The 23,620-nt window shown below is 42.9% G+C and overlaps 2 protein-coding genes across 3 annotated transcripts; both read left to right on the top strand.

The window, feature by feature from the left end:
* The first annotated feature begins 277 nt into the window (after positions 1 to 277).
* Positions 278 to 5,591, top strand: PRDX3 (peroxiredoxin 3). Its single transcript, XM_052799720.1, has 7 exons — positions 278 to 332; positions 408 to 483; positions 688 to 829; positions 1,612 to 1,747; positions 3,557 to 3,660; positions 4,720 to 4,885; positions 5,397 to 5,591. The coding sequence occupies exons 1-7, from the start codon at positions 297 to 299 to the stop codon at positions 5,448 to 5,450; spliced, it is 714 nt and encodes a 237-aa protein (XP_052655680.1). The 5' UTR covers positions 278 to 296; the 3' UTR covers positions 5,451 to 5,591.
* Positions 5,592 to 7,257: 1,666 nt separating this feature from the next.
* Positions 7,258 to 20,988, top strand: SFXN4 (sideroflexin 4). 2 transcript variants are annotated; one of them, XM_052798655.1, is made up of 14 exons: positions 7,258 to 7,352; positions 7,442 to 7,507; positions 9,495 to 9,569; positions 10,531 to 10,557; positions 10,655 to 10,709; positions 11,509 to 11,534; positions 13,549 to 13,599; positions 13,685 to 13,750; positions 13,866 to 13,934; positions 15,190 to 15,280; positions 16,948 to 17,063; positions 18,056 to 18,141; positions 19,243 to 19,357; positions 20,588 to 20,988. In XM_052798655.1, exons 1-14 carry the CDS (start codon positions 7,314 to 7,316, stop codon positions 20,663 to 20,665), a joined length of 960 nt encoding a protein of 319 aa, XP_052654615.1. In that variant the 5' UTR covers positions 7,258 to 7,313; the 3' UTR covers positions 20,666 to 20,988. The 2 variants fall into 2 exon arrangements, with proteins under 2 accessions (XP_052654615.1, XP_052654617.1); XM_052798657.1 differs by lacking the exons at positions 7,258 to 7,352; positions 7,442 to 7,507 and adding an exon at positions 8,108 to 8,197.
* Positions 20,989 to 23,620: the final 2,632 nt, after the last annotated feature.

Genomic DNA, 23,620 nt, shown 5'->3' with positions numbered 1-23,620 from the left:
ACACCAGAACTCGCTCCCACAGACAGTCCCGTCAGCGGGAATCCCACACCAAACCTCCCCCCCCCCCCCCCCGCCTCAGCACGGGGACCGACGACCGGCGGCGCCCACAGGCTGAGCCCAGGGCAGGTCCCTCTCATCGCCCCGTCCCGAATCACGAACCGCTGCCGGGAGGAAGGAGGCCGGCCGGGGCGGGGGTGAGACACGGCCGGCCGGCGGCAGCCCTCCCGGCGGGGGCGGACCCGGAGCCGCCCCGTCCCTCGCAGCGCCCGGCTCCGCCCGCCTGTGAGGCGCTCAACATGGCGGCCGCGCTGGGAAGGTTCCTGCGGAGCGCGGTGAGTGAGGGACCCTCCCCGGCCGCCCCCGCGCCTCAACCCCCGGCCCCTCTGACCCTCCCTCTCTCCCCGCAGGTGCCCGCTGCCGCCGTCGCCGGGAGGAGGCTGACGGCGCGGCCCCTGCCCTGCGCCCGCCGCCAGTTCAGCCTCGGTAAGCGCGGGGAAGGGCGGCGGGGACGCGCACACCCGCCTCGGGGCTCGCCCCGGGCCAGGCGGCGGGAACGTCTCCGCCGGCCCCGGCCGACCTTGTGGCTGCGACCGGGAGGAGGAGGAGGAGGCGGCTCGGCCCGATCCGGCCCGGCCCCGGGGCTCGGCTGGGCGGCCCTCAGCTCTGTTTTCTCTCCCCCCCCCGCAGGCTCGTCGCGGTTTGCTCCAGCCGTTACACAACACGCCCCGTTTTTTAAAGGAACGGCCGTTGTTAACGGAGAGTTCAAGGAGCTGAGCCTGGATGATTTCAAGGGGAAATACCTGGTTCTCTTCTTCTACCCCCTGGACTTGTGAGTGCGGGTTTCTCCCCTTTCGCATGGGCCTTCTGCCTTGCTGAAGGTCATCAGAAGTGCTGCAGGTCATCGCTGTCTGAAGTGGCTGTTTTTACCTCATTTGGGGTAGTCTTGCAAGGCAGATGTGTCTGTTTCTAGAGCGTGAGAGATAAGACTTGGGGGCAAACGGCCACTGTGTTTTAAAGCAGTGGATCTGGTGGCTGGAGAGCATCTTCTAGCTGCCGGGACTGCTTCAGGAGGTAGACGTGGCCTTGCAAGCGTGGTTCCCCGTACAGTCAGATCCCAGGGGTGAGGGCATTGCCTTGCAGCGCGGGGTCGCGTTGGAGACTCTCCTTTTAAGCAGCTGGGCCAGCAGAACTGCAGCTGGACGGCTCCAAAGCAAAAGGTGAACAGATGGGGCTGCGCCTGTCCAGAACACTTGAATCACCAAGAGCATCCTGGTGTATTTGGGCACGTGCGGGAGGATTTAACTTGCAGTCCTTTCTGCTATAGTTTCCAAGAACTCTCTGTCTAGAGAGTGTCTAGCAGAGACAGTTTCTCCATCTCTCCAAAGTCTGTGTAGAACTGAGAGTTGGAAACCAGTATGCCAGCGAGGTGGCTATGGCTGTTGCTTTGAGACTGACTGAAACTAATTTTGAGCAGGAAACATGGTTAAAGTTATCAGGCTAAAGAAAATGCTCTGTTGCATTAGTGCCTAGAAACAGACACAAGAGTCTTTTCTAAAAAATTCTGTGAAAAGATTGCAGAATCATTACAACCTGTTCTCTCTTCCCACCCAGCACCTTTGTCTGCCCCACAGAAATTGTGGCTTTCAGCAACAAAGCAAATGAATTTCATGATGTGAACTGTGACGTGGTGGCAGTTTCTGTGGATTCTCATTTTTGTCATCTGGCCTGGATAAATACGCCACGAAAGGTATGAATTGAGCAGCTGTTTGGGGCTTTCTCTGTTGGTTTGTTTTCTTTTCACAAGAGCTCCTGAGAAGAGTTGAATAAACAATTGTGAAAACACCAATTTCTGTAGACTGCCTAAAGTGATACGTGAAGCGATTGACTTCTACCTTTGATGACATAAACAAAGATTGAGGTCAGAATTTCTTGCGCTTTTCTTTAATATTTGTGGGGTTTTTTTCATCTTTGTTTTGCTCTCTTGATAGTCTTGTAGGTTACATCATATTGTTGTATGTTTATCTTGAAAGACAAATACTCAGTATACATGTCACCTGAGCTGCTTGTTACAGCTGATGGTTTGTGTGCACCATCACAGAAAATGAACAGCAGCTGTTTAGTCATTATTGTTAACCAATACCTAACAGCGGTGGCTTCAGAATGGAAGCAGAATAATAACCAGTTTGTTGGAGCACTGGTATTATTAACTCTCATTTGCTGAAATGGTTCTGCTTTTGCAATACAAACGGATGTCCTCGGCTTTCTTCAGGGAAAGAAAGTGATAAAGACGGCCTTTTACTGGAGAGGAGTCTCTTTCAGATGTATATAAAAATACGTGCTTTTGATCACGTAAAGCATCTCACTAGTTTGGTTAGTTGTAGAGAGTCAGAAGCATCACAGGAAGGTGCAGAAGCGCCTGAGCCATCAGTCGTTACCCATGGGGTCGTGCGGGCAGCAGTCTGCAGCAGTGCTTGCAGACTGGGGTGCCTTCAGGTGCATAGCTCTGCTGTTGTAACATACAGGGGAGGGAGAAGAGTTTCCTAGATTCAATACGGCTTGGCTGAGCCTATCAAAAGTATTTAATTTTCTGTGTGCTTTCTTCAAAGCTCTGAAATGTGATTGTGGACTGACTTCACCGCTTTATGTGAAAGCTTTTCAGTGTATGCCGGTCAGGCACTGCTCGGTGCACGTGTAGCAAAATGCCCTGCGAAGGGTGGAAAGAATTCCATGGTGGCGCAGACAGGAAACCGACACCCGGAGAAACTAAGGCCTTGGTTTCTCCGACATCTGTGTTCAAAGCTCTGTGTATGAGAACTTGATTGCAGGCAAGCGTTTGCAGGATCAGGGTCTGAGTGACTGAGATTACACAATGATTCACTGATGATGCCAGGAATAGAAAAGCTAACAAACTCTGGGCTTGTTTCAAGGATAGAGAGCTTATCTCTCTCACAGTTCCACTATGTTGCAAAACTGAAAGAAATCTTAGTTGACTCTCCAAATAGTATTTAAATTGATTTGGGGGAGGAAAAAAAAATAGTACATACAGTATATAGAGAGCAGAAGAACTCTGACATACCTAGTGTGGCTGTTAGAAGCCTTGAGTTTTGTCTGTTCATAGTACGCAGGTTTGTTTTCCCTTCTCTCCCTGCCATATTCATCTTGTTTAATTTTGAACACTTAAATATGCAGTAGAAATTCTTGTATTCAAAGCTCCTGAATAGGGTACAAGGGAAATCTTCCTGAAAGTTTATGACTGTTGTCATAGGTAGTTTTTTACCACCAAAATATGCAATTCTAAAATGCTTGGTGCAAAAGAAGTTTTCATGTACCAAAGAAGCCAAATGTGCCTGACTAGTTTAAAAAAAACCCAACAAACAAAACAAAACCAACCAAACAACAACCCCCCCCCCAACCCCCTGTGGTTCCTTTCATGGAGCAAATGGCATGAATATGTTTTGTTGTTAGTATACCTTCAAGAGCACTGTATCCAGCAACTCCAGAAAGACAATCCAAAAAAGCATTTTGTAACAAAATGGAATCTTACTTTGTCTTCTAGAGCGGCGGTTTGGGCAAAATGAATATTCCAGTTCTGTCAGACCTCACAAAACAAATCTCCCGTGATTATGGGGTGCTACTAGAAGGACCTGGCATAGCACTAAGGTAACGCATGATTGCCGATAACTCAGTTACGACACAACCCAGTCTAAAACAACATGAGCCGTACTGTCTCCTCCTGCAGGGGAAACTGCACAAGGATCAAATGAAGACTGTAAGATGTTACTTTTTCTGCAGAACTTCTGCTGGATCCCACCCTAGGAAAAGGGCACATGGCCATTATGGCCATTAAGTTGAGGGTGGTTCCAGGCCTCTCTGAGAATGCATGCAGGGGAAAGCCAGCTATTCTGCTCTGAGTGAGTGGGAGAACTCTGTGTCACTAAGGAAAACGAGTAGGATAGAAGACCATTGTACAATTTTTTACATTTTTTCACAATTTAGGTCTGTCCCTTTTTTATGTTTGTTTGTTTTCTTTCTTCTGAAGGAGAAGAGACTGCCTTAATTTCTGCGTGAGAAGTTTCTAAAGTGGTTGTCCTAGAGGCCACTACAGTCAATCCCATAATTATCTAGAATAAAAAAATGAACATTTCCTTCTCCACTATGGGAATACTTATTAAAAGCAAATAGTGGTCCCTGAGAAACACTGCATTGGGTAGGAGTCTTCTGTAGACCTTCGGTTCCTGATCTCTTTGAATCAGGAACTTCTGACATTTGTTTGTTGACAAATTAAGTTAATTAGTGTGGTACAACTGGGACTTTTGTTTTTCACAAATGTTTATATGCAACAGGATTTAATTTAGTAGCTTAATGCATAAGCAGCTCTTCACTCAATAACTTCAGATTTTCCTGTCAAAAAGACAGGGGAAAGATGCCAGCTATCAACTTTGAAACATAGGTGGAATTAGAAGTTATACCTTTGTTATACATCTGTCTCAATTTAATAGTCTTTATGTATACTTTGTAATTTCACGACACCATACCAGTTGACTGGTTCTTGGCTTTTGATCACTTCACTAACAAACAATATTGTCAAACGCTGTATTGCTACTCCTAACTCTGGTATGTGCATCTAAGAATAACTACCTTGCTGAAATAGTTCATCCAGTTTCTTGTGTTTGGTCTTGGAACATGATTTGCATTCCCTAAATTCTTGCTCAATTACAGAGGTCTCTTCATCATTGATCCAAATGGGATCATCAAGCATCTGAGTATCAATGATCTCCCCGTCGGTCGTAGTGTGGAAGAGACCCTCCGTTTGGTGAAAGCATTCCAGTATGTGGAAACACATGGAGAGGTTTGCCCGGCAAACTGGACTCCAGACTCCCCTACAGTAAGTGTCTGCTAAATATCACTTTCTAAATATAGACACTGGCATGTTTCTGCATGTCTGAAGGGCTGAGAACCACTTTGAGGTGAGGTGCTTGACTGAATCTGTGCCTGTTGTCTAAATCTGAGGCTTTTATCGGTTGGACCAATTCAGTCTATTTGTATGATACTGAGTGAGTGATTTCTGTGAAGAAAGTCACTGATTTCCTTTTAGAAGGCATGAATTGTATTCAAAACTCTCAATTTGACTTGCACTCTCCACCAGTTGTCTTCAGATTTTTTACTTATTTAATGCCCGTCTGGATATTTAGCAGGAAAAACGTATCATATACTTGAAATTTGCAAGTAGGAGCTTGTACATCATTTAGGCTTTCATCTTTCAACCAAGTGCAGAAACGGAAATAACCTATTGTTTTTATAAAGTATGCATGGATTTTCTTGGATAAAGTGCTAAATCTGTAATTTTTTTAATCTTAGTTATAGCATATAATAACTAAACTTTTGTTTCTTGACAGATCAAGCCAAGCCCAGAAGCTTCTAAAGAATATTTTGAGAAAGTGCATACATAAACGCTCAAATATGTGGACAAAACTTAGTTACCATAAACTGAAGACATTAGTAAAGCAGCTGTGATTATATTAAAAAAAATCAAATCAAAGGTCTCATTTTCTCATGTTTAAGAAGAAATTAAATGTTGAAATATTTACTGACTCCCTTGTCGTGCTTTAAAAAGAAGGGTAAAAACTAAGGCTTTCCCCCCCCCCCCCCCCCTTTTGCAACTTCAGTTACATGAATTTCTGCGACCACTAGTCTTCTTCCTGAATACAACAAGTACACAAAATACAGTTGTCTTCCACTGGGTTTTTCCTTTTTCCTTAACTAGTTTTGGACCAGAAAGTGTCCCACATTTTCTTTTCTCACATGAAAGAATTAAATTCTGTAATGAGTTAGAAACAGTGGGGACAATACAGAAAACAGAATTTTGATATGTGGTTTCTAATGGATTTTGCAGAGGAAGAGATGAATGTAACAAGTAAAAAATTTTTAAAAATCTCCATTTTTTGTGTGTAAATGCACTATAACTTGAATGTAAATATGTGCCATTTTAATCCTGCATATAGTCAAAGATGCAGTGCAGCCACATAGCAGTAACAAGCATGAAGAACTTTCATTCTGCTTGGGAGATGGTAAAAACTTGAACCCCAAAAGCATATTTACTGGAGCTTAATGACAGTCTTCTGTCATTTAAAGCATTGCTTATTTGCTTGAATCTGTCTCCAGGAAAAAAAGGTGAAATGTTGTACTGCTTGAAAACAATGTAGCACATCTCTAGCTGTAATAATAAATCAATATTGACTGGCAGTGGGTGTGTTGCTTTGCTTTTCTTTCACTTTTTCCCTAAAGAGTCCTGTTTCTCTATTTTGAAGAAGTTGGATAAGTTGCATTGCCGTAGAAACTATCTTCTGTACCTTTGCTCACAGCTAGCAGTTCTCAGCTGCCACTGCTTTTGTGTGCATAGGCCGTAGGCGGTAAGTAGCGGGTATGCTGCTGAAGGGCTGGATAAATCGATACGATACTGAATGGGTTTGTATTTTTCATTTTCTGCCCTTTTGAGCAGGGGAAAGGACTTTAAGATAAACAGAAGCACGAGGGAACCACCTTGGCAAAGTGGTTGCTGCGTCCTAAGTCAGCTTTACAACGGGTATCAGCACTGCAACGTAAGGGGAAGGATGAAAAAACGAGCCTGATGTTGTGGCGTGCCTGGTGATGCTTCAGGTGTCACTACTTGCAAATCTCTTTTCGGTCGCAGTATTTTAGTTCTGTTTTGTGTAAATCCACTAGCATCCATGCAATTTTTCCAATGCACCTGATCTCCTGGACCTACAATACTGTGAAGCGGAGCCCCTGCGCGGCTCAGTAACGTGCCGGTGGTGTTGGTGGCAGCCATCTGTGCGCACAGACCTTTTACCTGGCTGTTATCTTTCTCCTACCTTCGTCGTTTTAAGTCAGTGTGGAGGGCGCAGGGGGTTTCTCTGCAGTCCTGCTCCTCGGGTCCAGCCTTCCCGGGTCGCGCAGGGGGGAAACCGAGGGAAGGGGAAAAGGCGATCGGACCTTTCCTAACCGCGGTCCGCCTCCCCTCCCTCCGGGGCCTGCCCTGAGGGGACTCCCGGGCTGCAGACCGCGGCCCCTCGCTGCCTCTCCGCCCCGGGCCCAGCCGACAGCAGCCTCCTTCCCTCCCTCCCTCCCTCCCTCCCCCGCGGCGCCTGAGGGCGGGAAGGCGGGAAGGCGGCCCAGGCGCCAAGCCGACCCCGCTGGAGGCCCGGCCCGGCCCGGCCGGTGGGGAGGGATCCCGGCGCGGCGGCACCGTGCCCGGGCGGAGCGTGCATCAGCCGGACCGTCCCCCCGCGGCGCCTTCCGCTTGCAGCGGCTCCATGGACCCCAACCTGCGGTTCTGGAGGACGGATGGCCAGGTCAGGGGCTGGGGGGAGCCGGGGAGGGCGAGGGTGGGCGGGCTGCCTCCGGAATAACGCCTCGCCTCCCTGAAACGTGTCTCCGTCAGTCTTTTTTCCAGAGGTTTCTTCTCTGGGTGGACGTCTTGGATCCCCTGCTGCTCCTGAAACCCTCCGTGAGTACCGCGGCTCGGCCTCGTCCGTCGGGGTGTCGTTCAGAGCCGTGGCTGGTGACGGGAGGTTTGGCAATCGACCTTAACCGGCTTTGACTTTGCTAAGGGCAAAACAGCGGGGCAGGCTGCTCTTAAATAATCCACTGCTCGGCTGGAGGACTGAGTGGTGATGGGGAGCTGTGGCAGCGTCGGGGAAGGCAGGTTTGCTGAAATGCATCGCAGGCACCCGAAATCTCTGCTGGCTAATCTGCACACCCATCCTTAATCTGGAGCCCGTGAAGCTCTTTGATCCTCCTCCAAGTGAAAGGAATCCTCCCCTAAGAGGGAGCACAGCTGGTTTGCAGGCCCTTTTTATACCAGAGAACGATTATTACAATTTTAACATTAACTGTTTAAAGTGTGACACTAAACACATTGTCAGTCACAAAGTGTAGCTTCTAAACTTCAGGAACTGTCATGACAGCAAAATTCTGGGGAAGATGCGCTTTTCTGTCAACCCATTCCTCTATAGTTTTGACAGGGGTGACAGAGGAAGAAGCACAGCACATTGTATGAGAGTTGGCTGGCTGGTCAGTGTGTTAAAGGATTTTTTGTTTATTGATTTGTTATTTATTTTTTAAGGGAAAGCTCCATTAAAGCAAAAGAACACTGTCAAAATGTGTGTACATGGGATATGTCCTTGTCACTTGCAGAGTGTGTTGTGTATATCTATTCATAGAATCATAGAATCATTTCGGTTGGAAAAGACCTTCAAGATCATCAAGTCCAACCATTAACCATGCCCCCTAAACCATGCCCTGGAGTACCCTGTCCACTTGCTTTTTGAATACCTCCAGGGATGGTGACTCAACCACTTCCCTGGGCAGCCCATTCCAATGTTTGACAACCCTCTCAGTAAAAAAATTTTTCCTAATATCTAACCTAAATCTCCCTTGCCTCAACTTGAGGCCATTTCCTCTTGTCCTATCTCCAGACACCTGACAGAAGAGACCAACACCCACATCACTACAACCCCCTTTCAGGTAGTTGTAGAGAGCGATAAGGTCTCCCCTCAGCCTCCTCTTTTCTAGACTGAACAACCCCAGATCCCTCAGCCGCTCCTCATAAGACTTGTGCTCAAGTCATCTGTCTCTCTGTATGTGTATATATGGTACAAATATATACCTCCATCTATATTTACATATACAAATAATATAATTTAGTAAATGTACATTACATATATGTAAAAGCCAACAAGAAAATTTTATAGTACATTCAGGGATTTGGAGGTCTGGGATTAGTTCACACCTCCTTGAATTAAAATACACTGTTGCAAAGAGAGATGTGCCTGTTGAAGAAAAGTCAGATCATCTCACAAATTCTCCTAAGTGGGGCAGCTTTTTGTGTAGGCTGTGGATAAATACATGAAGTTACAGTTCTATTTGCTTTGTTTAAGTGTACCTGTTTTCCATAATTAAAAGCTTAAGCCAAGCTTAAAGGAAGAGTGTAAGATGCAAAACTTATTCACTTGATATTTATGAACAGGCAGGAACATCTAATGATGTTGTGACTCATTTCTGGTAATTTTAAAAGTCTGGTTTGGAATTTCTTTTTAAAATAGTCATATAGGTGCCTGTGGGGATATCAGATGGTTGCTTTGGTGGCAAATCTTTGAATTTGCCAGGACACATGGATAACTTTAAGTACAAGAATAACGCTCTTGATTTCAGTGAGGTTTTTCGTGTGCTTAAAGTTCAGGTGCATGTAATGGGTTGAAGGGTTGATACTTAAAGGGACCAAGGGGGCCTGAGTATTCTAAAAGTTTTTATGACTCTGAATTAGTTGTGTGTCCAGGTGTGTTCTTGCTTTAACTGCTTTGGTGAAGGACAGGTGCATTAGCTTGATGTTCTAGATTTGTATTTAATGTATCTTATAACTGATACATTGCACTGTAGAATGTTGAGATCTCAGTCATTTTCTTCCCATTGGTTTGTTTTTTTCTCAAATATAGGATGAAATAAGAAGAACCAGGTTATTGCTACAAAACAGTGGAAAGACGCTAAGTGAGCCCATACAGAATGATCAGGTATTTTAGAGTGCAGTTTGTAGAAAATAGAGGTGTCTTTTTTTCATGGCTGAAATAGTTGCTATTAGTATAATATCTAGCAGACAGAGTACTGAGATGCAGATACAAGGGATAACACAAGAAAAACTCATTACTACAGAGATTTTTCTAATCTATGAATCCAGTAGGAATTTCTTTGGATGACTACTGGTGCCAACTTGCAGTATTTTTATCCTGAAGAATGCTAGGTTGTATATCATATAGCTGAGTTTAAAAGACGCTCTCAGATCACTCTAGGAATCACTACTTTAAGCCTGACTATCCTCAGCTGGGATGATGTAGGTGGGTGATAAATATGTAAAATGCTTACTGAGCTCATTTTGAATCTTTGATGTTGCATTGTCATATAGAGGGCAGGCTGGTTTGGTTTCACATCTCATAAAATGAGCAGTAGCAGTACTTGGGTGGAAAACTTACTTGTGGAATCGCAGGAATTGCACTACTTTCGTGCTTAGCCCTCGCTTCGTTAGGAGGAGTCTTTCTTTTGATTCACTGTGGGCTTGGCTCTTCCCATGTGGCATTTTGTACCTTCTGTGTCAAAGTCTGAAGGGAGAAATAAAAAATTCCGTGATTCCAGAAAAGCTGAAGTCTTAACAGAAGTGTTTAGGCTTTTAGCCATATTTAAGAATTGTTGTTTTCTGTTTTAAAATATCTACTAGTTTAACTTTTAAAAATTAACTTTCTGTTCTGCTATAATGTGTACTTTGGTGCTGTTACACAGCACATGGGATGTGAGTTAGTTATATTCAACAAGGAGAATATGGAGAGAAATTTTAGGGAAAAAATAATTAAAGGGGTGTATGGCATTCCATATAAAAGTAAGTTATTGGGGAAAAAAAAAAAGGTATAATAAATTTAGAAAGAAGATTTTACCCAGTCTCTTCTGAAACTTGATTACTAACCTACTTTTCAAATTGTTTAGACAAAACAAGCCTTCCTACTAAGCCTGGTAAGTTTACAAAATATTTCGAAATCTTTTTTTTTTTCTTTCTTATTCAATTATGGCAAAGGTGGTCTAATTTGACTTTTTTTCGGCTTTTTTTAAGTCCAGTGTACATCCTGATACAGACAAGATAATTCCTGTTTTGTTTAGACCTCCGGGTAAGTTCCCTAAAGAGAAGTTTTGTGTATGTGACTGAATCATCGAAGGGGAATAGCTCATAGTAAATAGCCACTGTGATACTACACTGATACTCTTCTCCATATGGAAAAACAAGTAGACTCTTACTTCTGTTAGTTGCATTGTCATGTCTGTTGAATATTTGTTTATTTCTACGGTCCTCCTGAGGAATTTTTCCCTCAGTTCCTCTGCTCAGCTAGGTGGAAACAGTCTGATGGGTCTCTGGTTTTTGTCACTACAGAATGAGTTCCCAGATCCCCCCACATGTAAAACAGTCTACTATAAGCTAAGTTTTCACTTGATGAATGTGGCTACTGCATGAGTTTACTTGCTGTGGTGGCAGATAAAGTCTGCTTGGGGTGATGTTTAGGGAGCCAAGACAGCACAGGTTGTTAATCAGATATAACCATACTTAGGCTATTTACTCATTATCTCGTATAACCACTCACAGCTGTGACGGCCTTTGTTGCTGCCTATCTCTTTTTGAACAGAGTGAGGAGAAGCAATTTCTGTTCAAAGCTCAGTTATGTAGGTGCTGAGTAGCCAGGTTGAGTGGAGTTCACAAGGGCTCCTTTTGGCTATAAGGTGTGACCAGGTATTCTGGCTTCTCAAATGAAGAATGAGAGGCAAAGGTTAGAATTTAAGTCCATGATGATGGTTTTTTTGTGGGCAGTGTTTTACATAGACCTGAAACTAGAGGGGGGAAGTAAGGGAAATTTTCTGCTCAAAATCTAGACTTGGCAGTTATTTTTACTGAAATGAAGTTTTCTTTCTTTTTAGCCTTCCTGCCCATATCTCTTCCATTGGTGAGTAATCATGAAAGATGCTAGTGTACCACAGGGCTTACATTTTTCCAAAGCCAGGGGTTGGAGGGAGGGAGGGAATAGAAGGTTTTAGGCTTCAGGTATTTTCAGCACAATCTTTTTAAAAGACATCTATTTTATGGGAACTGCCGAATAATCTAGAAATCGAGCCCTTGGGGAATCTCATTAGAAGTCCAAACCTGTTAGCTACCTTCTTCAGCAGTATTCAGAGATTGTTTGTGCATGAAGGTCAGCTTTCTGATGCAAGGTGAAATTTGCTAGGCGTTAAGAGCAAGGCCTGGTTTTAGTCTGTTTAACCTAAAAAAACTGGAACTGCAGTAGAAAGGAGTCAGAGCCTTGTGTTCTGTGTTTCAGACCCAGAATACAAATTTTTTCTTGCGTAGACTGTGCATTTGTAAGTAAGAAGTGGTGTTGTCAAGAAATTATAAAAGATGTAAAAATAAACTCTTGTTACAGTGCTCAAAAATTGTACCATTTTGTTTGATAAAATTTGTAGCTGCAATTATATACATGTTTGTTTATTTAGATGTGTTTGCCTTTGGTTTTGGCATGTGAATATACATACTGAGATATGTCATTCCATATATAGATTACAGCATGAACTTATATGGCACTACTAGAAAGTATAACTGCCATCAAGACTTCCATTAAATTCACTAAGAACAGTAATAGGATTAACAGAAGTATTTCTTTTTCATGTTTACAGCTTAATGCTCTTTCGCAGATGTGGTTAGATTCAGCACTGGCATTAATAATAAAGGTAGCTGATCCACTAATATTAAATTAATTGCTCATCCTCCTCAGGCTTTGGACATTCCATGCCCTCCTCTTATTCAATATTTGCCATATCTTGATTAACTCTGTACTTTAAGACTGTTCCACACCTGGTAGGCCAGACCTCAAGAAAGGCTGTGGTTTATTAAAACCGAAGTTCTTATTCGCTGTCTGAATTGGGAAGTAGAATCTTTTATCTTGGATCAGGTAATCTAGTATTTATATCCCCACTAGCCAAAACAATCTGACCCTTTCTCATTCGCTACGTTAATTACATTTTTACTAGCTTACTTACTTTATTTGCATCTATTTAAGCTTCTGTCGTGGTTTAACCCCAGCCAGTAACTAAGCACCACGCGGCTGCTCACTCACTCCCCACCCTCTAGTGGGATGGGGGAGAGAATCGGGGAAAAAAAAGTAAAAAAGTGAAACTCGTGGGTTGAGATAAGAACAGTTTAATAGAACAGAAAGGAAGAAACTAATAATGATAATAATAACAATAACAAAATGACTACTAATAAAAGGATTGGAATATACAGAACAAGCGATGCACAAGGCAATTATTCACCACTCGCTGACCGATGCCCAGCTAGTTCCTGAGCTGCGATCCCCCCCCAGGCCAACTCCCCCCAGTTTATATACTGGGCATGATGTCGCATGGTATGGAATACCCCTTTGGCCAGTTTGGGTCAGCTGTCCTGGCTGTGTCCCCTCCCAACTTCTTGTGCCCCTCCAGCCTTCTCGCTGGCTGGGCATCAGAAGCTGAAAAATCCTTGACTTAGTCTAAACTCTACTTAACACCCTGATGTTTTCAGTTGTTGCTATCAACATTATTCTCATACTGAACCCAAAACATAACACTATACCAGCTACTAGAAAGAAAATTAACTCTATCCCAGCTGAAACCAGGATAGCTTCACAGGTACAAATGCATTTTTTTATTTTGGGTAAGAAAGCATCTTGCCCAAATATTTTTGCACACAGTGTTTTAGTCACTGTGTCTCTGTGTTTTATACTGGATAGAAAAAGTGAATATGTCACATCTGTGGCAAGAAAGTGAGTTAACCTAGAATCAAGGGAAATGGCTCCAGGTGCTGACTGCAGCCTTTGACGCTGCTGCAAAGAGTAACATAGCAGTTCTCTTCATACTCTAGCCCGCTACTGCTCACCAAGAACTTCTAGACTCATCAAACCTAATTTTCTTGTGGGGTTTTCCTCTTAGGTTATTACTTCGTCTCTTCAGCACCAGGCAAAGCAAACTTTTTTTAGTCAGGTAATTACCTCTTCCTTTCTGCATTTACAAATCTTCTAGTCTCAATCCCAAATTCATTTTTGCTTATAATCTCTCCTTTCTGCAGTTCGTGTTTCACATGTATACCACAGGATTTGCCCTATTAAATGGAAATGGTACCACAAAGGCTGAAGTATGTGTCAATTTTTATTTTTTAAATAATCTGAGTTGTACAAGACCATTTTGAACATGATTTACAAGTATTTTACAAATGCACTTATGGAGTATGTTTCTTCTGTCCTTCTTAGGAGTACTCGCTTCAACAAAAGCAGATCTTCTGCGGCTTGGGAGCCATTACCTATGCAGCATGTATTGGTGTATGTATTTGCTTAATGATTGCTTTTGTAATAAGCTCTCTTGGGAAGGACTAGATGCCGAGATACTCACACTGCCAGATATCCTTCAGGATTGTGCTTTAATGCTCTGCTCTGATGTCTTGCCCCAGAACTGTTGAGAATAAGAATTTTCCTGATCATCTGTCAGCCAATACCTTGCTTGGCTTCCTCTGACGCTTCCTCTTGTGTCCTTTTCTTTATTATTCTGCAAACTTAGAAAATGGGTGGTGAGAGGTAATGGCCAGGGATTTACAAACACAGAGTAACCCACTGGGTTGTTGTAGTTCATTTTTTGATGTGGTGCTGTGAAAGAGATCTGTCTAGCTCTAAAAAAGTGGTGACATCTGCCGGCATCTGTACTGGATAGAGTTAGCTCAGATCCCAGAAGCAGCACAGCCATGAAAATACTGCACTGGAGGGCTACCTGGCTAGCTCTGTGCTGTGCAGGAGTAGGAATTTGTGGTTTCCTACATCAGAATGAGCTCTGGTATCCTTATGACACTCATTGCAGCTGTAGATGCCCCTGTAATTCATTTCCTCACTCTCCACACTAAACAGTGATTTTTATAAGCCTTCTCGCAGAAAATTATGGCTGTTGCTGCTTTTGTTAGATGGCCTTTCACCTCTGTCCAGTAGGCAAAAAACAGTTGGGCCAGCAGTGCTCAGGACTTCACAGAGGTCTGATAAGGCAGCTATGCCCGTGGGTGAATGTGGGAGTTCTTCCCCTTTGTCCTCCAAAGGAAACTCTGAGCACTTGCTGGTGTCCTGGCCATTTATTCCTAAATGAAACTTCCTGCAAGTGTATTATGGGACTATAGAAACTGCAGAGAATCAGGAACAACTGCACAAGTGGGCCAGGTGTCCTGTTTGGCAGAGAGAGCAGTATGTGTCACAAGGCAGTTGGACAGATGTCCAAGGAATATTAGTCAGAGGTAATTGTTTTCCATTTTCTGTCTTTGTATTCATACTGCTATTGTCCTATACATAATAATGTTTAATGCTTTTTTTTAATCACAGTATTTTGTATTCTTATCTAAAAGAGCGATTACAGATACCTTCAGTAACTAGAGAAGATACGTATTTTGTTGGAATGTTAAACCAAGGCATTTGTTTATTTTTGTAGGTGGTAACTATGTACTAAGTCACAGATTTATTTTCCTAAACTGTTGCATGTACTGAAATACCGCACATATTTTTTTAATAAAAGGTGCCTGTTTGTTTCCTCCCAATGCCTTAGGCTCTTCCTCTTGTCTTCATGAATCGATACACATCAAAGAGTTCGTTAACACAACTAGTCATCAAAAAACTTCTACCTGCTCCTCTTTTTGGTGAGTATAAAGAAACTGTACATCGTGCAGCTGGTCTGAGGGCCATTTGCTGCCTCCATCTGCCTGTAGAATTTTCTCGCCCTTGCACAGATGTGGTCTGACTGTTTCCTAGCCTTCTTCTCTGACTGCCTTTGCTGGGTACTGTCCTTTCTGTGTGAGAGTTAATACTCACTGATCAGTGTAGCTGACCTCTATTTGATGTTTGCTGTTTTTTAGGTTTAGAGCTGCAGAGCATTTTTCTGACCTTTGTATGCATGACATGCAACTGTTTCTCCAAAGATATCCAGGGATGCAGTTGGCATTTTTCTTTGGCTTGGACATTACACCAGAAACTGTCAGGACTGCCAGGAGGGATCAGAGGGCAGTAGCTTTCGAACTGGCGTGGCCTGGTGTGGCACATACATGACACTAGAGTGCAACACAGCTCTAGGCGTGCGCTGGCATAGTTCCTTACTCAGGTTGGGGCTGTTGCTGGCTACCTAACTGCTGACAGTGTAGAAAGTGAGAGTTGTTACAACAGAATATTATTAACCTTGCAAGGTAATGGGACTCAGTTCATTACTGGAACAGCTCTACTGACATGGTGAAGTTTCACCAGGACAAGTTTAACTATTTGATGTCATTAACTGTTTTTCTAATGCCATTAAAGAAATTTTTGGCCGTTCCTAGGGTGGCACTGGTAAAATTAAAACACGTCATCTCCTTTGTTCCAAGTTATGCGAGATGGCTCCCTAGATCTTTCCAAGGATCTGCATTGGAGCTTTCTGACTTGTTTCCCTTGGAGCAGGTGTTGAAATGTGCTTCCATTTTTCTTAAATGTAGAGAGAAGCCTGAGGGTAATTGATTAATATTAGTCCAGGATTTCAAAAGTGTCATCTGTTACGCTGATGTCTTTATTGAATAGCCCTGCCAAAAACTAATAAAAAGAGAAGTCTACTATTTCAAGTAAGGTCAGTTTGCCAGACTATGCCCTGTTATGCCTAGACCTTGGTCTAGAAAAGAGAAAGGAGAGAACCAGCTAGATGACTAACTCGCATTTGATATGGCCTTTATAAGTGCCAGTGGTTTAGGCTTGTGTTTTCAGTGACTGACTGTGGGATGGATGTTTTCAGGTACCTTGTAAAGCTGGGTCTGGAGGAGACTGAAACATTCTCATCTAGGATCCAGCTGAAGCGCTGCCACTTGTGACAGACACGCAGCTGGGCAGAGAAGTGCCATAACGGAACATAGTAGAGCGAGCCAGCGTTCCCCTGGTACCCTCCCTTTCAAATCAGGGATGCAGCCTTTACTTAAAAGTCTGTTCCCTTCAGGGTGTTTTCTTCTGTGCTGGATTTTGTGCTGACCAGTACAAAACCCATCCACAATGCAAATCCCCTTTCTCTTAAGAACAAAGTACTTATGGTTTGAGCTGGATGGCAGTGATTGAAAGCTCCAAGTCCATAATGATAAAGCACCTTTTAGGATTGGGGCCTTAAAATCTTGCTCAGGCTTCTGAAAAAAAGATTAAGATCCCAAGCAGATTTTTATGGGGCATTCTCTTCTTAAGCTGCCAGGTTATTCAGTTGTGAACTGTTGAAATGGAAATGTAAAATGCACATAATTATGAATGTTATTATTGAGATAGTCCTTTTGGATCTTTTAAAGCAAAATCCTCTTTAACTCTGCAGGCTTGATGACTGCATTTACTGTGGTGGTGGTGAGAAGCCCAGAATTTGAGAATGGAATTGAAGTGATGGACAGCAATGGCAAGGTTGTAGGAGTGTCACAGAAGGCTGGTGAGAAGGTAGGTGGGGGTGTGGAGGCCTCTCTTGACTTGCCTTTCATTGCCTGCTAAAAGCTGAATGTGATGCTGAGAGTAGATACAGTTGGATATATTGAAGTGAGGAATCCCAGATTAGGTGCTGAATCCTTGGGTAGGCTTGGACTAGGTCTCTGGAACCAGGTTCCACAACCTTTGTGTCTTCAAGAGTTAGCAGCCTCCCCAGACCAATATACCAAGTGCTAGAGTCGAGCCACAGAGACACTAGCACAGGCATTTCTGCTTTCCCTGGTCACCTCAGGAGGAAGCAAGACTCTTGGACCTTCTTCTGCTGGGACACCTCAGAGAAAAGCTCTGTATTGTACATATCGCATGCACCTTCTATAGTGAGAATATTAGGCTGTGCCTCCCAAAGGGTAATGCCCTAATCTACAGTGTGCTAGTGCATTTTATCCTTGGGCTCCAGTTGCTGACTAAGCTGACTCTATTTGCTCCTTGCCTTGCTCATCAACATCCACTGTAGAGCCTGGCACAGGAACTAAAGCAAGGAGTCATATTTTATGCGCTATCAGTGACCCTCCCTTTCTATGCTGCTGTCCAGAGGGGAGGAAACAGCTAGATGAGCATAAAGATTTATGGACAGCTGGAGAGAAAACTTCAAATTTAACACAGGATAGTTAGGATATCCAGAAGTTATAACCATTTGGAAGAAGTTCAGCACAACTTAGAAAAAAGCAAGTATCATCAAAAATCATTATCGTGGTAGGAAAACCCGATATGGCATCAGTAGTATCACCCCCCTTTTAAGGAATTTCTTAGTCACAGGTGGAATATTTGCCACTTGTAGTTTAGTTTCTATTTAAGAAAGAATTCCTCTAACAAATGTTTTTATCGCTCATTAACCTGTTGCTTGCAACTCCAGAGTATTACACAAAAAAGTGCTCACAGAAGCATGCAGTATTTGAAGCTGCACAGAGCACTGCTTTAACAACATTTATTTTCCTCTCTCCCTGGAGGCCGTTAAAGAAACAGCATTGTCAAGAGCAGTCTTGTTTGGGACAACATTCTTCCTGCCAGCTGTGCTTATGTACTTTGTGGAAAGGTAGGAGGTACCGCAAAAGGGCTGGGGGTGCCTGGTCGGTGTGTATTCTGTTCTTTAGTCTGGCTGTTACCACTTGCCAATTTTTACTTGTGTTTGCGGTATTACTTGGCTTGGTAGAACTGATTATCTGGGAAGTTTCTGTTCAGCTACTGTGACTCATTTAGATAAGTAAATTAATCTGGTTATGCCCACATCCATGCTTTGAGGGTTTGCAGGAGGTTGTGTAAAATTATGAGGATTTCCTCTCTCCTCTCATGCAGGAAACATGTTTGTGCTCTCCTGACAGTCTGTTTTCCAGCACCTAGGTTCCCTAACTTGATTTGACTCCCAGTGTCTGATGTCAAGGTTGTTGACAGCACTTAGCTTAGATTTGTTATTTCTGAAGAGATAATATAGTACTTGAATTTGCAACTAAAGCTGGATCCCAGCTTCCAAAAAGCTTTCCATATATTGTGAAACATTTTATTGCTTTTGCAACATTTAGAAACCCTTTATCATAAGAAGAATTCATTGTATGCTTTATCAGAGAGTTCTTAGCCTGCCCTGAGCTTTTGGTAGGGGTCATCTATGTCATGTAAATAATACAGGTGATTTGGTATTGCCTAAATCAATTCCCTATTGCCCTTTATTAGCTTAAGAGACTCCTGTTATCAGAAGACATAAATGCAGATGTAACATAAAATTTAAAAAATATATCAAGTAGTAAATCTTGCACAAGGCGAAGTAGGACTGCCAAGAGGAAGTAAACCTGAAAGGAAAGAGGATAATGCAAGAAAAATCTTAGTCAAAGGACTGAGACATTTTAAAGCACTAATACCCCTTCTCTAGTCATTTTGATCTTGCTGCTTATTTTCTTAATCTTGTATTGACAATCTGGGCCTGGAAAATGCTGCAGCTAAATACAAAACAAAGGGAATGAGCAGGAAGTTAAGAGTAAGAACATAGGAAGTAAAGAAACATCTTGAGGTTTCATAAGCCTAGGTTATTACTAACTTCAGTGCAATTTGAACCACTAAAATAGTAGCTAATGCTCTTTGTCTCACTGTCAGATTATTTTTCAAGACCAAACTGACATACTTACCTTTTCAATGTCTTGCACAGAGCAAAATTTGCAAAAACTCCACGTGCTTTGGCTTCAGTGAGAATGTTTGTGGTGACGTCAGTACTAGCAGGGATGCTACCAGTCTCACTTAGTATGTTCCCGCAGTGTGGGGTGGTAAGTCCTTTCTTCGGAATTGGTTTAGGATTATTGTTATATTAAATAGTCATTCCAGAATGATGGCCAGCAGTTGTAAGGCCACACACCAGAAATCAATAGATTTAATGTGGTTGTGCATCTAAAATGGGGCAGCGGAGAGGCTGCTTGTGAAGGCCCATGTACTGGGCAGAGGCTTACAGGACTTTGTAGGTCTAAGTTGCATTGTGTGTAATTTATATTTACACTTTTCAATGTAGATTTATCAGATTTTTCACAACAGTCTGAAGCAAGCAAGGTCCCGAGAGCTGTCTTAAAGATTAAAACCAAGGCTCTTCCAGCACTGTTTTCAGTCCTGCTGGAGATAGGAAGGATGTAGATGAGAATTTTTTCTTTCATGCAAAATCAGCATGAGGTCATGGGAGGGGTAAACTAACTCACACGTGACATCTCTTCGCCTTGCCTTACCGAACTGTGAAGTGTAGTCTGTTCCCTGGGAAAGTACACCGTCCTGGCAGGTTTTAAATGGAGGTTGTAGCCCTTGAACCTTGGGCTTTGGAGAAGGCCAAGTGAGAGAGGAGCTTGGGGTTCCTTTCTGCATTTATTTCCTCTCCCTTATCGGCACTGTATGAATATTCTCAGAAAATCACAGACTGGGCTCTTAAAATTTTCAGTGGTTTCTTTTATTTGCCTAAACTTTCTGGCATTGTAATGCCTTTTTTTAGATTTCTTAATCTTTTATGGCAACAAAGGTAAACTGAACATAAATGAGGGGACTTGTGAGAAATTATGTACTGAGAGTATGGCTGGTTGGTTCCCTTTGAGCTTCACAATTGCTCAGCCCACAGCAGAAGTTCTCCTGGGTGAGTCACCCAAATACATTTACAGTTGGACGCTATGATCTTTGAATGTCTTTTCCAGCCTAAATGATTCTATAGTGAATGGAGATAATGTCACTAATGCTCTGTTTAGATCTCAGAAGTACCTCTAATTTTAAATAAAACATATTTCTTCCCTTATGTGTGTGTGTGTGCATGTAGGGAATGTCAGAGAAGCAAAAAAAAAAAAAGAAGCCTCAAAACAAAAAAAAAATCCCTCAAGCCCCCAAATAAACAAAGAACTCCAAATCCCATACAGTCTTGCTTCTGAACACAGTATTTCAAGTTGTGCAAAGTTCAATGCAGTAAAGAGGACTTAATATATACTTACCAGGATATGGTGGTGTTGATTCCCTTTTTCTATATATTGCAGATAAAGCGAGCAGACCTTGAACCAGAAATTCTGTCCTCTACAGAAGAAACCGAGTTATTCTACAATAGGGGAATTTAGAGATCGGCTTTAATGTATAAATGTGTGCTCTGACTGAAGTGAATTCTGAATGTATCAACAAATTCAGTTGGCATATGCGATCGAATCGTGAATTTATGATGGTTTACCTATCAGATTTGGTGTACAGTGCTGTGGTCTGTAAAGAGGCAGACTGCAAAATGATTTTGCAAGTCCCAGCCCACAGGCAGGTACGTACACATAACTTAATGCTGTAAATGGTATTTGTACCAGAAAGCACTGTAACACAGCGTTTGTCACAAACTGTGTTCTGTATGCTTCCTCGTGTGATTGATTTCATAATTAAAAGACTATTGAATACAAAAGTTTGTTCTGTTGTTGCTGCGGCTTTTGACATGCTGCTTTCCAGGACCACAGCTGGTAAAGGCATTAACATCAGTAGTCCTTTGGGTAAAGTCAAGCTGGTTCTTCTCAGAATACTTACTTTGTATGTTTCATTGTATTTAGTAGCACTCATTTCAAGGACGAGACATGTGCGAGGTAGCTATTAGACAAAGCAACCCTGATGGCAATATAATACCAGTTAAATTTAGTTGTTTAAGAAATGTTCAGGAACCGGGTGTCAAACTTGGCTACAAAGTGACTCCTGGCTTTTTCAACGTCCTTGAAGGAGTCGTGAGGCCTGATGCCTGCCTTGAGCTTTAGAACTTGTTTTTTACATTGAAGCCACTGGGAAGTCCTGTGGCTTTCTGACCTTGTGCTGGACAATGAGGAATCCCCACTTTTGCAGGTTAACAGTGTTTATCCAAACAAAAAAAAGCTGTCTTTTGAGATGTGGCATAAGGATTAGCCTGTTGATCAGTGCAGTGATAAATTTTGCTGATCATATGAAATTATTCAAGGGACCAGGGCTGTCTGCGAAGAGCTGCAGAAAGACCTTCCACTACCAGATGTAAAAACAGGTGAAATACCCAATGGATAAGGGAAAAGTAATGAGCTTGGCAGAGGGGATAATCCAGCTTCGTGACTGGCCTGTGAGTAGACTGTTAACACTAGGAGTGGAATTAAGAGTAGTGGCAGATAGCTCAACATGTAGTTGAATTTTGAAGTTCTTACCAAAGGGCATTATGGATATTAAAAGCTGACACGAACTTAAAAGGAGAATGAGCATTTCCATCAAGGGGAATCCATTGAAGGATACTAAATTCATGGAAATGACACCAGCAAAAGAAGATCATAAGCTCTATACTACTGGAGAGTGGAAGGGGTAAACAGCTTATTTGCCTGCTCTCACTCTCTTCTTGTGTCTACTTTTGGTGGCCACTGGGATGTGACATTTGGCTGACTAGATCTTTGGTCTGGCCTAGTACAGCTGCTTTCGTATGGTTTGCTGACCTGCCACAAAATCAAGATCAGACCTTCTGGGGGAACAAGATAGAATGAAGCTCCACAACTGGCAGGAGACCCCGTGGTTGTAATTGATCACTGTAGGCAGGGGTCATGGGAGAGATGGCTCTAAGATCACTGAAGATGTTATGTGAGGCACTGCTAAGACTGTGTGTGACAAGGATAAATATGCACTAAACAACATAATAATCACTTTCACAGGAATAATTTTACATGTACAGCCTCCAAAGTCTGCCATAATTTATCTTCCTTAAGAGTGCAATACACAGGTCACTGCTCTCCTGTTGCTGGAGGACTAGATTTCACTGTGTGAGAAAACCAATGATTTCCCCATCCACTCCATCCCTACAGGAAGACAGCAGCATAGAGCAAAGTAAGGAAAAATAGCAGGCCTGGTCTCTTGCAGGAAAACAGTTCCTGCTGTGCTTTTGGCACTGAACAAAAGCAGGAAGTAGGGGGTTGAGTTTAGTTTCTTGTCCGAGTTCTGCCTTTTTTGAGCCTTCCTCTAACAACTTGCTGCAGCGAAGGGTCAAACAAGGAAAGAGGACAGGGGAGTAGCAGCCCACCCTGATGACCTGTAACTTGAGGGGAACATGCTATAAAGCTGTTCCAGGAAGACAGTATGGATACTGTCTGTAAGTTGCCAAGCCTAAGAATGGCAAACCTCCACTGGAGGACTGTAGTGAATTTTTAAAGGTAAAAGATCATTTACACCTACTGAACTCAACAAGAATCGCTTAGCCTTGCCTTTGTGGGTCATGTTCTTAAGTACGTAGTAAAATCCTATCGGGGTCAACAACGTAAAAGCAATTGTGCTGCATCAGACCAAAAGTCTGCCTAGCCAAATGTCATCTCCAATGGCAGCCAAAAGGGAAGACAAAAACAAAAGGTCACATCAGCCTCAGCTCTCCTGAGCTGGGAGGACACTAGGGAGAAGGAGTCTTGCCCTGCTCTTTTTCCTTAGACACCACAGGGTCAAGTGGAACAGGCTTACAGTCTCAGCCTGCCTCTCTCAAGGAAGTGTTTGTCTCCTTCCAAATCTTTAATAAAGGTGGCACAGCTAACATCCTACAGTTAAATTCTCTAAAACCCCATTTCTCTATTAATCCTACTTCAATAACATACCAAAGGCAAACTCAGATGGGGTCTAATTCCACTCTCAGTAAACATTAATTGGCACTGCAATGAAGACACAGATCTCTCGCCACTCCTTTTTTAAACATAATTTAAGAATGGTTAAAGTAAATGCTAGTTATATGAACCACAGTGGGAGCGAAGAGAAAAAACCCAAACCAACCAACAATAGAGCAAAGCCAACAAATTGAAGATAACACATTCATGAACTTTGAATTGTCATCGTAACTAGACAAGCTATAAATTCTCTGGCACCATACTTGGGTGTTTTAAGCAAATTGATGTCATTCATTACAACTCTGTGAGTAAGGCTTATGGACTAGGTCTGGTAATAGTGTCTGTTATTACAGCTGCCCATTACCAAACTCTACCAGCTTCTTACTGAATACTTGAGTTGAAGTTTGCCATATTAAACCCAGCCCCCTCAGGGTTATTAAAATACCTCTTTCCCCCATT

The sequence above is a fragment of the Harpia harpyja genome, chromosome 10 (genome assembly GCF_026419915.1).
Source record: "Harpia harpyja isolate bHarHar1 chromosome 10, bHarHar1 primary haplotype, whole genome shotgun sequence".
Taxonomy (NCBI): Eukaryota; Metazoa; Chordata; class Aves; order Accipitriformes; family Accipitridae; genus Harpia; species Harpia harpyja.
The sequence above is the reverse complement of the archived record's forward strand: the minus strand, read 5'-3'. Positions and strand labels throughout refer to the sequence as shown.

What these genes read in the sequence shown, in the direction of transcription:
- PRDX3 (XM_052799720.1), top strand. Translation starts at nt 297, where the DNA reads ATGGCGGCCGCGCTGGGAAGGTTCCTGCGGAGCGCG. An exon ending in TTCTTCTACCCCCTGGACTT is followed by an intron (nt 830 to 1,611) that starts GTGAGTGCGGGT and finishes CTTCCCACCCAG; the next exon opens with CACCTTTGTCTGCCCCACAG. An exon ending in GGACCTGGCATAGCACTAAG is followed by an intron (nt 3,661 to 4,719) that starts GTAACGCATGAT and finishes GCTCAATTACAG; the next exon opens with AGGTCTCTTCATCATTGATC.
- SFXN4 (XM_052798655.1), top strand. Translation starts at nt 7,314, where the DNA reads ATGGACCCCAACCTGCGGTTCTGGAGGACGGATGGCCAG. An exon ending in AGCCCATACAGAATGATCAG is followed by an intron (nt 9,570 to 10,530) that starts GTATTTTAGAGT and finishes CAAATTGTTTAG; the next exon opens with ACAAAACAAGCCTTCCTACT. An exon ending in ATGGTACCACAAAGGCTGAA is followed by an intron (nt 13,751 to 13,865) that starts GTATGTGTCAAT and finishes TGTCCTTCTTAG; the next exon opens with GAGTACTCGCTTCAACAAAA.